This window comes from Nerophis lumbriciformis, linkage group LG28 (genome assembly GCF_033978685.3).
Source record: "Nerophis lumbriciformis linkage group LG28, RoL_Nlum_v2.1, whole genome shotgun sequence".
Taxonomy (NCBI): domain Eukaryota; kingdom Metazoa; phylum Chordata; class Actinopteri; order Syngnathiformes; family Syngnathidae; genus Nerophis; species Nerophis lumbriciformis.
In genome coordinates this window covers 4,104,220-4,121,575 of record NC_084575.2, presented here as the reverse complement: position 1 = coordinate 4,121,575, position 17,356 = coordinate 4,104,220, and the positions used below count along the sequence as shown (strand labels likewise).

Below are 17,356 nucleotides of genomic sequence, written 5' to 3'. Positions count from 1 at the left end.
ATAGATGATGCTACATATGTAAAACACAACTAAAACACACGATGTTAGCGCACCAGTCGGGGAAAATTAGCAAACTACATCAATAACATCCTGTAATTTGATTTTGATATTATTTATTTATCTTGATAGATTGAAATATAACACCAATGAGTTGACTGATGAACATTATCACATAATTGATTCTGAAAGTGTAAAAAAAGACAACTAAAGATAGAATACTATTGTATGTAAAAAAAAAAAAACATAATTTGTACATTTTCAGAATGTGTTTGTTCTATTTTTAAACAAAGAAAACAATCTGCAGTTGTCTTTATTTTTACTTTATCTTGCCGTAATTTTACCGTCCGGCCAACTTGGAGTAGATCTTCCTCCATGTGGCCCCCCATCTAAAATTAGTTTAAACACTCCTGGCCGAGTTCTTTCTGCGAAAAGCAGATACGAGAAAAAAAATCTAATTATGAAACGGAATAGATCCCTAAAGATTTGTTGAGTAATATCAAGGATTATCCGTCGGTGGCGTTCCCAGACATGTGGAACTATCTTGAGTTCCAGATGTCATTCCACACCACAAATTATGGTTAAGTTTAGAGATAAAGTTTAGGTGTCATAGACTGTAAAATATTGACACACTTTATATCAGTGAGTGTAAAGTTTAGAATGCCTCAATCAGTGCTGCCTTGTACTTATAAAAAAACTTGCTCCTCATCAAATTTCCAAGTCTGTTTTTGTACTCACTTTTGAATGAATTTTAGTGGCTGGGACAAAAGGAAGTATTTCCCCTGTTTTTATTGGTTTTTTTGCTACTCACTTTTAACACAACACACAGAAGAACACAAATAATGTCATTGTGTCAGTCAAAACTATTTATATTCTCTCTTTATCTTATTTACTTATTTACCCAACAGACGTCCAGCAGCCCCCCAACATTAAAGAGGAAGAGGATAATCCACAGCCCACCTACATTAAAGAGGAAGAGCATGAAGACAAAGCACCTGAGTCCTCACAGCTTCATCACAGTCCAAGTAAGCACATATCATTTTATTCTCAGGGCATTCAATCCATCACAACTGGACTGTTCACTTTGTCTTAGAAGACTCATCCAAGTAGGCTTCATCACTTCATGCTCATACACTTCAAGTCTTAAATCTAATCATTGGAATTTTTGGGGGGGGAATTTTTCTATCGTTCACAATCATTATAAAAGACATGATTGTGGATATGTATATATAAAAAAAAAATCGCTTTCTAAGTAGGGCTGGGCGATATGGCCTTTTATTAATATCTCTATTTTTAGTCCATGTCACGATACACCATATATATGTGAATATGTTTAGGCCATGTCACGATACACCATATATATGTGGATATGTTTAGGCCATGTCACGATACACCATATATATGTGGATATGTTTAGTCCACGTCACGATACACCATATATATGTGGATATGTTTAGGCCATGTCACGATACACCATATATATGTGGATATGTTTAGTCCATGTCATGTTACACCATATATATGTGGATGTTTTGCCTTAGCCTTGAATGAACACTTGATGCATATAATCACAGCAGTATGATGATTCTATGTGTCTACATTAAAACATTCTTCTTCATACTGCATTATTATATGCTACTTTTAAACTTTCATGCAGAGAGGGAAACCACAACTAAGTCAATTTAGCAAAAGTGTATTTATTAAACAGTTATTAAGCAGTGGCACAAACATTCATGTCATTTCCAAACAGAAAGTTCAAGATTGTCAGAGACATTTTAAAACAAGCTATTAGTGCACTTTTGTGCATGATGTCACTGAGATGACATTAAAACAACACTAAATTAAAGTGCACTTTTTGTACAGAACACCACTACAATAGTTTAAAACAAATAAAGTGCACTTTTGTGCATGATGTCACTAAGATATTTCAAAAACTGTTAAATAAAAATTAGCTGCATAATAGGAAATCAAATAGTATACAAACCCCGTTTCCATATGAGTTGGGAAATTGTGTTAGATGTATATTTAAACAGAATACAATGATTTGCAAATCATTTTCAACCCATATTCAGTTGAATATGCTACAAAGACAACATATTTGATGTTCAAACTGATAAACATTGTTTTATTTGCAAATAATCATTAACTTTAAAAATTTGATGCCAGCAACACGTGACAAAGAAGTTGGGAAAGGTGGCAATAAATAAAGATAAAGTTGAGGAATGATCATCAAACACTTATTTAGAACATCCCACAGGTGAACAGGCTAATTGGAAACAGGTGGGTGCCATGATTGGGTATAAAAGTAGATTCCATGAAATGCTCAGTCATTCATAAACAAGGATGGGGCGAGGGTCACCACTTTGTCAACAAATGCGTGAGCAAATTGTTGAACAGTTTAAAAAAAAACTTTCTCAACCAGCTATTGCAAGGAATTTAGGTATTTCACCATCTACGATCCGTAATATCATCAAAGGGTTCAGAGAATCTGGAGAAATCACTTTGGGCGGTATAGCTCGGTTGGTAGAGCGGCCGTGCCAACAACTTGAGGGTTGCAGGTTTGATCCCCGCTTCCGCCATCCTAGTCACTGCTGTTGTGTCCTTGGGCAAGACACTTTACCCACCTGCTCCCAGTGCCACCCACACTGGTTTAAATGTAACTTAGATATTGGGTTTCACTATGTAAAGCGCTTTGAGTCACTAGAGAAAAGCGCTATATAAATATCATTCACTACACGTCACTGCACGTAAGCAGCTAAGCCCGTGACCTTCGATCCCTTAGGCTGTACTGCATCAACAAGCAACATCAGTGTGTAAAGGATATCACCACATGGGCTCAGGAACACTCTGCGCTGCTGACCCGTCTCTGCTCGGGATGGTCTCCTGCTGGCCCCACTATGGACTGGACTCCTACTATTATGTTGGATCCACTATGGACTGGACTCTCACCATATTATGTCAGACCCACTCGACATCCATTGCTTTCGGTCTCCCCTAGAGGGTGGGGGGTTACCCACATATGCGGTCCTCTCCAAGGTTTCTCAAAGTCATTCACATCGACGTCCCACTGGGGTGAGTTTTTCCTTGCCCGTATGTGGGCTTTGTACCGAGGATGTCGTTGTGGCTTGTGCAGCCCTTTGAGACACTTGTGATTTAGGGCTATATAAATAAAGATTGATTGATTGATTGATTGACATCTGTAAGTGCAAGTTAAAACTCTCCTGTGCAAGGCGAAAACCGTTTATCAACAACACCCAGAAATGCCGTCGGCTTCGCTGGGCCTGAGCTCATCTAAGATGGACTGATACAAAGTGGAAAAGTGTTCTGTGGTCTGACAAGTCCACATTTCAAATTGTTTTTGGAAACTGTGGACGTCGTGTCCTCCGGACCAAAGAGGAAAAGAACCATCCGGATTGTTATAGGCGCAACGTTGAAAAGCCAGCATGTGTGATGGTATGGGGGTGTATTAGTGTCCAAGACATGGGTAACTTACACATCTGTGAAGGCGCCATTAATGCTGAAAGGTACATACAGGTTTTGGAGCAACATATGGTGCCATCCAAGCAACGTTACCATGGACACCCCTGCTTATTTCAGCAAAACAATGCCAAGCCACGTGTTACATCAATGTGGCTTCATAGTAAAAGAGTGCGGGTACTAGACTGGCCTGCCTGTAGTCCAGACCTGTCTCCCATTGAAAATGTCTGGCGCATTATGAAGCCTAAAATAGCACAACGGAGACCCCCGGACTGTTGAACAACTTAAGCTGTACATCAAGCAAGAATGGGAAAGAATTCCACCTGAGAAGCTTAAAAAATGTGTCTCCTCAGTTCCCAAACGTTTACTGAGTGTTGTTAAAAGGAAAGGCCATGTAACACAGTGGTGAACATGCCCTTTCCCAACTTTTTGGCACGTGTTGCAGCCATGAAATTCTAAGTTAATTATTATTTGCAAAAAAAAATAGTTTATGAGTTTGAACATCAAATATCTTGTCTTTGTAGTGCATTCAATTGAATATGGGTTGAAAATGATTTGCAAATCATTGTATTCCGTTCATATTTACATCTAACACAATTTCCCAACTCATATGGAAACAGGGTTTGTATGTCCTTCGCTATGTGGTAGGTTCCTGCGGACGTTATCTCCTTCTGTTGTTGACTATTTGTTTCATACGATGTTGATGTGGAAATGGTTGCTTGGGCATTTTGTGGATGTGGCACCAAACGGAGATGTTTACATGCAGAGTTTCAAGCACTCCTCATTCTCTAGCGGGTGACTTTTCAAATGATGCTACATTAGCAGTGCTGCTACTTTTTGTAGCAACGCTTTTGCCGCATACTTGTTCACCATCTACCCGCTTGAAGCCAAACCACTGCCAGATGATGGACTCACTGCTGTTTGTCTTGGGAATTAGTTATTCCTTCATTTGTTACCAGATTCGCACCTTCTTTCTCTTGTATTACCACTAGCACCACAGCTAATGTTACCATGCCGCTACCTGTCTGCTCCGTGAGAGCGTATGATGTTGCACACGTGACAGTATGTGACGTATGTAAGAAGGTGCGCTTGTTTTATGTCTCTGTGAGAAGGAGAGACAAGAGAGTGAGAAAAGCCTGTAGTGTAATGCCTGCAGCTAAAAGCAACTGTGTGAGAACGTTTACTCCAATATCACCATATAGTCCATTTCTTTATTGCACAGAGACAAACCCACGATATTTGAAGTATATTCGATATCGCGCCCAGCCCTAATTCTAAATGTAAATAAAAGACAACTTGCAAAGAAGCCAATGGGAGGTCCTCTATAACCATCCAAAATACACCAACAATACTCCATTTGTATTTTGTGGCTTGAATAGCAAGCAAGTATTAGTGATATTGTTATTATAAGTGCTAACGCAGACAAACTATTTATAGCTTGTGTGTCTTTGTAGACATCAGCGGCTGGTAAGCTCCTTCCTCGCCTTGGTGCTGGTGAAAGATTGTTCCAGATCATGAATCGTGCCTTTCACCTGGATAGTAGAAGGATGAGGACGTACTCTCACAAGTTGGTATTATTTGACAGCCAATTTAGACCCGGCAATGGCAAACGACACGAAAAGACGCTTGGCTTACCCCCCTTTTCCGTGCGAGGATTATGAATCATTTTTTATCTAAATGAGAATATAACCACATTCTATCAGTCTGCGTCATAGTGACAAGAGACCTTGTATAGTAAGTACTGTTTTATTTTATTTGTTGGATCTTATGAAGTCTGCATTGTAGAGCTGCAGCTATCGAATATTTTATTAATCGAGTATTTTATAAAAAATCCCGATCGATTAATCGAGTAATTGATCAAATCATATTTTTGCTTAAAAAAAGATATATGTTTTGTCCTGTCCAGCTTCTCAGGCAAATCATGGAGTTGATGTAGATGCCCATATCGGCTGTACAAATTTACTTTACAAAAGAGAAGTGTGGGATACTTCTCTTGTTGCCTTATTTGTATTTTGACTTTATTAAATGGATTTATCTTATTATTTGATGCAGCCGCAGTTCCATTATTGACTTAGTAGTTGTGTCATCGGATTTGCGGCCTCATGTTTTGGACACTCGAGTGAAGAGAGGGGCGGAGCTTTCTACCGATCACCACCTGATGGTGAGCTGGCTCCGATGGAGGATGCCAGACGGACCCGGCAGGCCCAAACGCATTGTGAGGGTCTGCTGGGAACGTCCAGCAGAATCTCCTGTCAGAAAGAGTTTCAATTTCCACCTACGGAAGGACTTTGAACATGTCACGAGGGAGGCACTGGATATTGAGTCCGAGTGGACCATGTTCCGTGCCTCTGATTGGAGCTGTGGCCTTAAGGTGGTTTGTGCCTGTTGTGGCGGTAATCCTAGAACCCGCTGGTGGACACCAGCAGTGAGGGATGGCGTCAAGCTGAAGAAAGTGTCCTATCGGGTCCTTTTGGCTCATGGGACTCCAGAGGCAGCGCACAGGTACCGACAGGTCAAGCGAAGTGCGGCTTCAGCAGTCGCGGAGGCAAAAACTCGGACACGGGAGGAGTTTGGGGAAGTCATGGAAAACGACTTCCGGACGGCCTCGAAGCGATTCTGGTCCACCATCCGCCGCCTCGGGGTACTAGAGGTACTGCTGACCTCTAATGCGGCTGTTGTGGATCGGTGGAGGGAATACTTCGAAGACCTCCTCAATCCCACCAACACATCTTCCTATGAGGAAGCAGTGCCTGGGGAATCTGTGGTGGGCTCTCCTATTTCTGGGGCTGAGGTTGCCGGGGTAGTTAAAAAGCACATCAGTGGCAAGGCCCCGGGGGTGACTGAGATCCGCCCAGAGTTCCTTAAGGCTCTGGATGCTGTGGGGCTGTCTTGGTTGACAAGACTCTGCAACATCGCATGGACATCAGGGGTGGTACCTCTGGATTGGCAGACCGGGGTGGTGGTTCCTCTCGTTAAGAAGGGGAACCGGAGGGTGTGTTCCAACTATTGTGGGATCACACTCCTCAGCCTTCCCGGTAAGGTCTATTCAGGTGTACTGGAGAGGAGGCTACTCCGGATAGTCAAACGTTGGATTCCGGAGGAACAGAGTGGTTTTCGTCCTGGTCGTGGAACGGTAGACCAGCTCTATACTCTTGGCAGTGACCTTGAAGGTGCATGGTAGTTTGCCCAACCAGTCTACATGTGCTTTGTGGACTTGGAGAAGGCATTCGACCGTGTCCCCCGGAAGAGTCCTGTGGGGAGTGCTCAGAGAGTATGGGGTATCATACTGTCTGATTGTGGCGGTCCGCTCCCTGTATGATCAGTGTCACAGCTTGGTCCGCATTGCCGGCAGTAAGTTGGACACGTTTCCAGTGAGGGTTGGACTCCGCCAAGGCTGCACTTTGTCACCGATTCTGTTCATAACTTTTATGGGCAGAATTTCTAGGCGCAGTCAGGGCGTTGAGGGGATCCGGTTTGGCGGCTGTAGGATTAGGTCTCTGCTTTTTGCAGATGATGTGGTCCTCATGGCTTCATCTGGCCAGGATCTTCAGCCCTCGCTGAATTGGTTCACAGCCGAGTGTGAAGCGACTGGGATTGGAATCAGCACCTCCAAGTCCCAGTCCATGGTTCTTGCCCGGGAAAGAGTGGAGTTCCATCTCCAGGTTGGCGAGGAGATCTTGCCCCAAGTGGAGGAGTTCAAGTACCTAGGAGTGTTGCTCACGAGTGGGGGAAGAGTGGATCGTGAAATCGACAGGTGGATCGATGCGGCGTCTTCAGTAATGCGGACGCTGTATCGATCCGTTGTGGTGAAGAAGGAGCTGAGCCGAAAAGCAAAGCTCTCAATTTACCGGTCGATCTACGTTCCCACCCTCACCGATGGTCATGAACTTTGGTTTATGACCGAAAGGACAAGATTACGGGTACAAGCGGCCGAAATGAGTTTCCTCCGCCGGATGGATGGATATTTTTGCTTAAAAAACATATATATATATATTTTGTCCGGTCCAGCTTCTCAGGCAAATCATTTTGTTGATGTAGATGCCGATATCGGCTGCACAATTTTACTTTACAAAAGAGAAGTGTGGGATACTTCTCTTGTTGCGTTATTTGTATTTTGACTTGATTAAATGGATTTATATTATCATTTGGTGCAGCCGGGCCGGAGACCTCGTGGTCTCTGGATTTTAAACTGGACTAAGAGGTCTCACTCTGTGCATGGCTCTCAGCACCTGAGCATGTTAATTCCACAGCAGACTTACATGAACAAAGTAAGTTATTCACAACCTTTGGTTCGGCTACTTGCAATTCTCCTCTACACATTTTCCTAGTGTTGGCGACACTCACTTTAATGTTAGAGATGGTCATTTTAATACAATGCTGAAGTACAGGCCCCCATATAGCTGACCGGGATATGCCTGTTATATGATTCTTTAATTTTGGGCCTTTTAGAATCAGCATGTCTTCGTCTATTTGTGTCAAGGAGGTGAAATTAGGTCTGAAAACCTTTGACAAGTGGACTTCATGTCCATTAGGTCTTTTCAAAGTGTAGAATACCATCCGCCTTAAACAGAATATTCTACTTTGAAAGTAAACTGGATCATTTATTTTGTGTATAAGCATGACTTCTTGTCCCACACGAGCAGATTTTAGCTCAATTGAACCGCCTTGTTGTGTCAACCACTAAATATAGAAGCCAGGCGGTGGAAACTGACACATTGACTTGAAAACAAAAAAAACCGAACGAGTCTGTCGCCGTGGCGCCGCCGTTCCACATCCAGTGGAAATCCCTGGTTACACTTACAAACGTTGCTTGACGAGATAAAAGAAGAAACCATACTTCGGGTTCATGGCACGTAGCAAAAGGAAATGCACTTTCAACCCACTGCACTCGCAGTGAGCGAACTCGACCACAAGATAGCGCCATAGCAGAGCTAACAATACAGAATACAGATTTACAATGTAAACGACCTAATCTTTTCTCCAACTTTATACATCATACCTCAGGCAGAAGGGAATTTATGTCAATACAGATTTTAGGCCATATTGCCCACCCCTCGTAAAAAGTGGTCTTCTTTTCCTGTGAATGATGTTGTAAACAGCAGTGTGTTTGTTTTCAGGCCAATTCGTACATTAACTTGTTATTTTAAGTACATGTAAACTTACTGAATGCCTCATGTGACTGAGCAAATCTGGACATTTCTCAAGCATGTTTGTCATTTTGTGTCCTGCAGACGTCTGTGAAGAACAACTTCTGCCTGAAAAACAGGAGAGTAGCTTCAGGATGTTGAAGGAGGATCCACCAAAGAGGAAGACCAGGCACCACGGACCCTCTGGCGTCTCCTTTTCCTCTTTGACACAGACCCTTCCCTGTAAAAAGGAAGAGGAAGACTCACTGACCCCCCACATTAAAGAGGAAGAGGAGGAACACAGCATCAGTCAGGAGGGAGATCATATTGAAGGACTGGTGGAGTTCCCAGTGACTGGTGTCCCTGTGAAGAGTGAAGATGATGAGGTCAAAGGTGAAAGTGAGGAGAAGAGAGAGGCGGAGCCTCCAAGCAGCAGCTCAACACAACACATGACAACAGAAGCTGATGGAGACCACTGTGGAGGATCACAAGCAGACAAGATCTTAGCTCCACTATCAGATAGTGAGGACACAACATCACACTCTCCTGACACTGATGATGAAGACTCTAAAGATGATGCAACATGTCACACTGACAACACTCACCTCACTTGCTCTCACTGTGACAAAACTTTTAAATACCATAGTTCTCTGAAAAGACACATGAGAACACACACTGGAGAAAAAACGTTTATCTGTTCAATCTGTTGTAAAGGTTTTGTAGAAAGTCACACATTGAAAGTACACATGAAAACACACTAGTGAAAAAACTTTTTATTGTTCAATCTGTGGTAAAGGTTTTACACAATGGCAATCTTTCAAAAAACACTTGAGAACACACACTGGTGAAAAACCCTTTTCCTGTTCAACCTGTGGTAAAGGTTTTACACAAAGTCAACATTTGAAAGGACACATGAGAACACACACTGGTGAAAAACCCTTTTACTGTTCAACCTGTGGTAAAGGTTTTACACAAAGTCAAAATTTGAAAACACACTTGAGAGTACACACTGGTGAAAAACCATTTTCCTGTTCAAACTGTGGTAAAGGTTTTACACAAAGTCAATATTTGAAAGTACACATGAGAACACACACTGGTGAAAAACCTTTTTCCTGTTCAACTTGTGGTAAAGAGTTTACACAAAGTCAGAGTGTGAAAATGCACATGAGAAAACACACTGGTGAAAAACCTTTTTCCTGTTCAACTTGTGGTAAAGGATTTACACAAAGGCAATCTTTGAAAAGACACATGAGAAGACACCCAGGAGAGAAAGTGTTGAGTTGCAGTGTGTGTGGTGAAAGATTGTCTTCTAAGTACCAGTGTAAGAAACACAAGTGTGCTGGTGAGAACAGCAGCAGCAAATGAAACTGCAGGATTTGAAATAAACTGTCAAGACTTTAATGTTGACTTTCTAACAACATCAGCACATATAACATGTGTGACATCATTGTTGTTTGTGTAACTATCTTTTTAATATGCTTCTACATTTATAGATTAGATAGTTTGAAATATTGAAGTATTCCATATTTGTATTTCTAATTGTTAATGATCCCATAGATTAGCACCTTTATATGATATACATATGTACTGGTTCACATGTGAAACATCTTCTAAACCACTTCAGGAAGCATATTTTTATTTACTTTATACATCATTTGAACACTTGTCTTTTATACCATTTTAAAATGTGTGACTTTATGAATTATTTGTTGGGTCTCTATAATCCATTTTATTAATGATCTTTATTACTCTCTTTTGTAATATGATGATTGTTTTATATGTATGTCCCCAGACCTTTATGCAATATAAAGTGAGAGAAAAAGGCTGAATTGTTTGTGGAAGGATGTTTCTTTTGTATTTTTACAAACTTACATTTGTGGATAAAACGGAAATTCCCATTATTGGGTTTTAAACATTTTTAATGTATGTTTTCTTTTTAAACATCCCCAAAACAATATCAATATCAATCAAAGTTTGGAGTGTCAGGCACAAGCCAGTATTGTACATCATCCCACAGACATTTACTTTGCATACTGTAGGAGACAAATTTCCTTATTTCTTTATATTGTTTTTATTTTGTTTTCTCTAATTGATTGCTGGCCTCTGTTCATGCTGAAATTCCTTTTCGGCAGATTGCTCCGCCCACTTCCTCTTGAGAAACAGGAAGTGTTGACAGGGATGGGACCGCTGCTATGGTGCGGTTGCCATGGTAACGTCATTTAATTGGGTTCAGGTGGGAGCACTCGGGGCGATTGCATGGAGGACACAAACAGTTTTTGGCCGTGCGTGTGGTGACAATGTTCCATTCATACATGATGTTCTATAGCCTACATTTCATCTCCTTTTCATAGCTTCACATAAAGAGATTGTCATATCCAAACATATTAACACATTCTATCATTTGCACGCCTCAAACTAGTCAACACAGTCGCCCTCACTATCAGCTTAAAGGTAAAGGCTGTCCAACTACCATAACTCAACCTGTACTACTACCATAAGTCAACTTAACTACTACCATAACTCAACCTGTACTACTATCATAAGTCAACTTAACTACTACCATAACTCAACCTGTACTACTACCATAAGTCAACTTAACTACTACCATAACTCAACCTGTACTACTATCATAAGTCAACTTAACTACTACCATAACTCAACCTGTACTACTATCATAAGTCAACTTAACTACTACCATAACTCAACCTGTACTACTACCATAAGTCAACTTGACTACTACCATAACTCAACCTGTACTACTACCATAAGTCAACTTAACTACTACCACAAGTCAACCTGTACTACTACCATAAGTCAACTTAACTACTACCATAACTCAACCTGTACTACTACCATAAGTCAACTTAACTACTACCATAACTCAACCTGTACTCCTACCATAAGTCAATTTAACTACTACCATAACTCAACCTGTACTACTATCACAAGTCAACTTAACTACTACCATAACTCAACCTGTACTACTATCATAAGTCAACTTAACTACTACCATAACTCAACCTGTACTACTACCATAAGTCAACTTAACTACTACCATAACTCAACCTGTACTACTATCATAAGTCAACTTAACTACTACCATAACTCAACCTGTACTACTACCATAAGTCAACTTGACTACTACCATAACTCAACCTGTACTACTACCATAAGTCAACTTAACTACTACCACAAGTCAACCTGTACTACTACCATAAGTCAACTTAACTACTACCATAACTCAACCTGTACTACTACCATAAGTCAACTTAACTACTACCATAACTCAACCTGTACTCCTACCATAAGTCAACTTAACTACTACCATAACTCAACCTGTACTACTATCACAAGTCAACTTAACTACTACCATAACTCAACCTGTACTACTATCATAAGTCAACTTAACTACTACCATAACTCAACCTGTACTACTATCACAAGTCAACTTAACTACTACCATAACTCAACCTGTACTACTACCATAAGTCAACTTAACTACTACCATAACTCAACCTGTACTACTACATACGTCAACTTATGGAGTTATTTTCATATATTTGTGTTCATTTAGTTGTCACAGTGTAGTCAGACAAATGTAAAAATGAGTCATTTAGAAGTTGAAGTTTGAATCTGTCTCACCTTCATTATAAAGCAGAAAAAGGCTGAGAAGAGATTGAATGAAAACATGCCTTGCTCTGAAATGCTGTCAGGACTGACTTCTACCATTTCAAGAATGACGTCTTCCACCAGCGTTAGTGTTGGGAATAACAGAAGATGTAATATGGATGATATTATCTGATGACTAATCACAACTACACATTATTTCAAATGAGATCAAGGTTAATGACATCATAGTTTAACTGTAAAGAATTGCTACACTACATTTTTGATGACATCTTTAAGAAATGGTTCAATATAAAAAGAAGAAATACAATATACTATTACACCAGCATGTTTTGTAAGTCTTTCCATTTGATCATTTGGAAATGCTAAATGTACTATTGTATATTCAAATAAATCACCCCCATCATGTTTCTTTATGGGCAATTTTGACTATTAGTTTTTAAAATGTGTTGTGAATAATGGAGTTGTATTCATTTTGTTTGTATTTAAAAATGGTTTAGACATGTTTAAAGGGGAACATTATCACAATTTCAGAAGGGTTAAAACCATTAAAAATCAGTTCCCAGTGGCTTATTTTATTTTTCGAAGTTTTTTTCAAAATTTTACCCATCACGCAATATCCCTAAAAAAAGCTTCAAAGTGCCTGATTTTAACCATCATTATATACACCCGTCCATTTTCCTGTGACGTCACATAGTGAAGCCAACACAAACACGCATCGCGGAAAGAACAGCAAGCTATAGCGACATTAGCTCGGATTCAGACTCGGACTTCAGCGGCTTAAGCGATTCAACAGATTACGCATGTATTGAAACGGATGGTTGTAGTGTGGAGGCAGGTAGCGAAAACCAAATTGAAGAAGAAACTGAAGCTATTGAGCCATATCGGTTTGAACCGTATGCAAGCGAAACCGACGAAAGCGACACGACAGCCAGTGACACGGGAGAAAGCGAGGACGAATTCGGCGATCGCCTTCTAACCAACGATTGGTATGTGTTTGTTTGGCATTAAAGGAAACTAACAACTATGAACTAGGTTTACAGCATATGAAATACATTTGGCAACAACATGCACTTTGAGAGTGCAGACAGCCCAATTTTCATCAATTAATATATTCTGCAGACATACCCTCATCCGCTCTCTTTTCCTGAAAGCTGATCTGTCCAGTTTTGGAGTTGATGTCAGCAGGCCAGGGAAGCTAGGGTCGATATTCTTCTCTAGATCATCTTCGGTGGCATAAGGGACGGTGTGAGCCAAGACATCCAGGGGGTTTAGCTCGCTGGTCTGCGGGAACAAACTGCGGCCATTGCTTGCCGTGCTACCGAGGTCCTTTGTCCCTGAATAGCTCACACACTCCGGCAGATTCAATGGGGGTCTGGCGGCAGATTTCTTTGACATTATCGTTGGAAATGCATCTGCTTTGAGTGTCGCAGGATATCCACACATTCTTGCCATCTCTGTCGTAGCATAGCTTTCGTGGGTAAAGTGTGCGGAACAAACGTCCAATTTCTTGCTACTTTGGCATCTTTGGGCCACTGGTGCAACTTGAATCCGTCCCTGTTCGTGTTGTTACACCCTCCGACAACACACCGACGAGGCATGATGTCTCCAAGGTACGGAAAATAGTCGAAAAAATGGAAAATAACACAGCTGTTTTGACTCAGTGTTTGTAATGTGTTTGAGAAAATGGCGGATTGCTTCCCGATATGACGTCACGTTGTGACGTCATCGCTCCGAGAGCAAATAATAGAAAGGCGTTTAATTCGCCAAAATTCACCCATTTAGAGTTCAGAAATCGGTTAAAAAAATATATGGTCTTTTTTCTGCAACATCAAGGTATATATTGACGCTTACATAGGTCTGGTGATAATGTTCCCCTTTAAAGAAAAATAAATCAATGGGTGGATAGAACTCACATTTCTGTGGCTGCAACTTTGCATAATACTTGTTATAATTAATTTGAAGTAATGAAAATATTTCAAATGAGATGGAATAATGGAAAGCATTATTATGACAAAAATTGTCAATCATCCATGCCGTTGTCTCTAGCAGTTGAGAGCGTCTCACTGGGCTCTCTAAACAAGCTGTAGAGCAGCTGCAGTACATCCACAATGCTGCTGCTCCAGTCCTGACACAACCCGCAAATATGAGCATATGAGTAGTTTGCTCAGAAGAATAGAGTGTAAAACATCTCTGCTGTTGTACTAGTATATGTTCATCTTCTTCTATGACATGCTAGAGTCACATGAACCATTCCCAGCTCTGGGAACCTCAGTGAGTGTTCTCCTGCTGGTGGCCAGAGTCATGTTTCACTTTTATGCTCCTAAAATCTACAATCATATTCCTAAAGATGTGAGACAGGCATTAACATTGGCAACGTTCATATCCAGCCTGAGAATACTTACTAAACCAAAAAGAAAACTGAAAAATATCTCATCTACACACTTTGGAAGTATAAAAACACTTCAACTTAGATGATAATATATGACAAATGATGGTTGACCCTGACTCTAGGTACCAACAGGAGACCACTCATTGAAGTTCCCAGAGCAGGAGATGCTTCATATGGCTCTCACATGTCAGAGATGTACTTTGGCACAAGACCATGAAAACACTTGCACACAAGCAGAGCTGTTTGAAGGCCTACTGAAATGAAATGTTCTTATTTAAACGGGGATAGCAGATCCATTCTATGTGTCATACTTCATCATTTCGTAATATTGCCATATTTTTGCTGAAAGGATTTAGTAAAGAACATCGACGATAAAGTTCGCTGATAAAAAAAGCCTTGCCTGTACCGGAAGTAGCGTGACGTCACAGGTTGAAGGGCTCCTCACATCTGCACATTGTTTACACCAGCAGCGAGAGCGATTCAGACCGAGAAAGCGACGATTACCCCATTCATTTGAGCCAGGATGAAAGATTTGTGGATAAGGAAAGTGAGAGTGAAGGACTAGAGTGCAGTGCAGGACGCATCTTTTTTCGCTCTGACCGTAACTTAGGTACAAGGGCTCATTGGATTCCACATTTTCTCCTTTTTCTATTGTGGATCACGGATTTGTATTTTAAACCACCTCGGATACTATATCCTCTTGAAAATGAGAGTCGAGAACGCGAAATGGACATTCAAAGTGACTTTTATCTCCACGACAATACATCGGCGAAGCACTTTAGCTACGGAGCTAACGTGATAGCATCGTGCTTAACTGCAGATAGAAACAGAAGAAATAAGCCCCTGACTGGAAGGATAGACAGAAGATCAACAATACTACCAAACCCTGGACCTGTAACCACACGGTTAATGCTGTGCCGCCTGGCGAAGCCTAGCAATGCTGTTGCTAACGACGCCATTGAAGCTAACTTAGGTACGGGACCTGACAGAGCTATGATCTAAACATTAGCTCTCCACCTACGCCGGCTCTCATCTGCTCATCAACACCCGTGCTCACTTGCGTTCCAGTGATCCACGGTGTGACGAAGGACTTCACCCGATCATCGATGCGGTCGGCGGCCCGCAGACGGAGGAAGTCAACCCAGACAGGTGAGGACAGCGGTGCGGCGGCGGGCGTTGTAGCTTTCGACGACACCCCGGCCGCCATCAGAGTCGGCAAGAAACATATTTTTCCCCAAAGTTACGTACGCGACATGCACATAGCGGAACGCACGTACGGGCAAGCAATCAAATGTTTGGAAGCAAAGCTGTACTCACGGTAGCACGTCTGCTAGCCAACTCAAAGTCCTCCTGGTTGTGTTGCTGTAGCCAGACGCTAATACACCGATCGCCTCTACAGCTTTCTTCTTTGCTGTCTCCATTGTTCATTGAACAAATTGCAAAAGATTCACCAACACAGATGTCCACAATACTGTGGAATTTTGCAATGAAAACAGAGCTGTTTGTATTGGATACAATGGTGTCCCAATACTTCCGCTTCAACCCGTGACGTCACGCGCAAACGTCATCATACCTAGACGTTTTCAACCGGAAGTTTCCTGGGAAATTTAAAATTGCACTTTATAAGTTAACCCGGCCGTATTGGCATGTGTTGCAATGTTAAGATTTCATCATTGATATATAAACTATCAGACTGGTAGTAGTGGCTTTCAGTAGGCCTTTAAGAACCTTCTTAAAACCCATTTTTATTCACTGGCTTTTAACCCAGCATGAGATTTTAAACTGTTTTTAACTTTTTTAACCGTTTTTAACTTTTTAACTGCTTTGTATCTAACAAACTGTTCTTAGGATAATTTGTATTTGCTTTTTCAATGTGTATTTTACTTCTGTTTTAAATGTTATTTTTTAGTCTGTGCTTTGCCTCTATTTCTTTGTGGTGTTCAGCCCTTTAATTGTTCTTCAACTGTGCTTCTTTTTAAAGGGCTTTATAAATAAAGTTGGTATGGTATGGTATATATATATCTGTATATATATTATACTGTACACATATTATGTATATATTCGTATATATGTTAGATTTTTTATCGCTATATTAGTCTATTTATACCTGCATTGTCCTTTCCATCCTTACACTTTCCATCATTGTAACTGAGCTACTGTGTTGAACAATTTCCCTTGTGGATCATTAAAGTTAGTCTAAGTCTAAGTCTAAGTATGGTATATCATGTCATGTAATATGACTTCAACATTATTTATGTTAATGTTAGACTTTGTTTGTAAACCAGTTCTACTTCTGACTATTTATTTTATTTTGTATTGAACAATTAAACATACATAAACAATGTACACACACATTAAGGTGCTTTCAATACAATATGAGTCAATGTTTTTCAATATTTTACTCAGCAATATAAAACACATCACATTAAATACAAACAAACAAAACATGTTAAAGAAAGTCAAAGTAAATATGAGAGACCATACGAATAAGATTAAAATAAAAATATATATACATGAATAATACACTTGTGCTTATTTAAAACCACTTAAATAATTCCAATAAATATAATCATTTAAGGGCTTTTTCTATTTGGTACAATCTTCCAAGATTGAATTAATAAAATGAAATCATTAACACAATGTGAGAATTAGGATTTCACTTCAAGAAAGAGACTTTTGTGTATGAGAGCAAATGTTTCACACTTTTTAAAAATGATAGAAATTCACGACACGATCG

At 40.4% G+C, this 17,356-nt stretch overlaps 3 protein-coding genes across 3 annotated transcripts in view; 2 read left to right on the top strand and 1 right to left on the bottom strand.

Annotated features, from left to right (window-relative positions):
• LOC140680121 (uncharacterized) overlaps positions 1–17,356 on the top strand; it is a 1,112,395-nt gene that overhangs the window by 329,378 nt on the left and 765,661 nt on the right. The window lies entirely within an intron of this gene.
• Positions 1–17,356, bottom strand: part of LOC133570506 (uncharacterized) — a 335,786-nt gene that overhangs the window by 84,898 nt on the left and 233,532 nt on the right. The gene's annotated exons all lie outside the window — the stretch shown is intronic.
• The window catches only part of LOC140680156 (uncharacterized), a 36,106-nt gene that overhangs the window by 6,346 nt on the left and 12,404 nt on the right, over positions 1–17,356 (top strand). The window contains exons 3-4 of the mRNA XM_072916531.1: positions 906–1,022; positions 8,706–9,221. Coding sequence (XP_072772632.1) covers positions 906–1,022; positions 8,706–9,221 — 633 coding nt within the window. The remainder of the gene's footprint in view (positions 1–905; positions 1,023–8,705; positions 9,222–17,356) is intronic.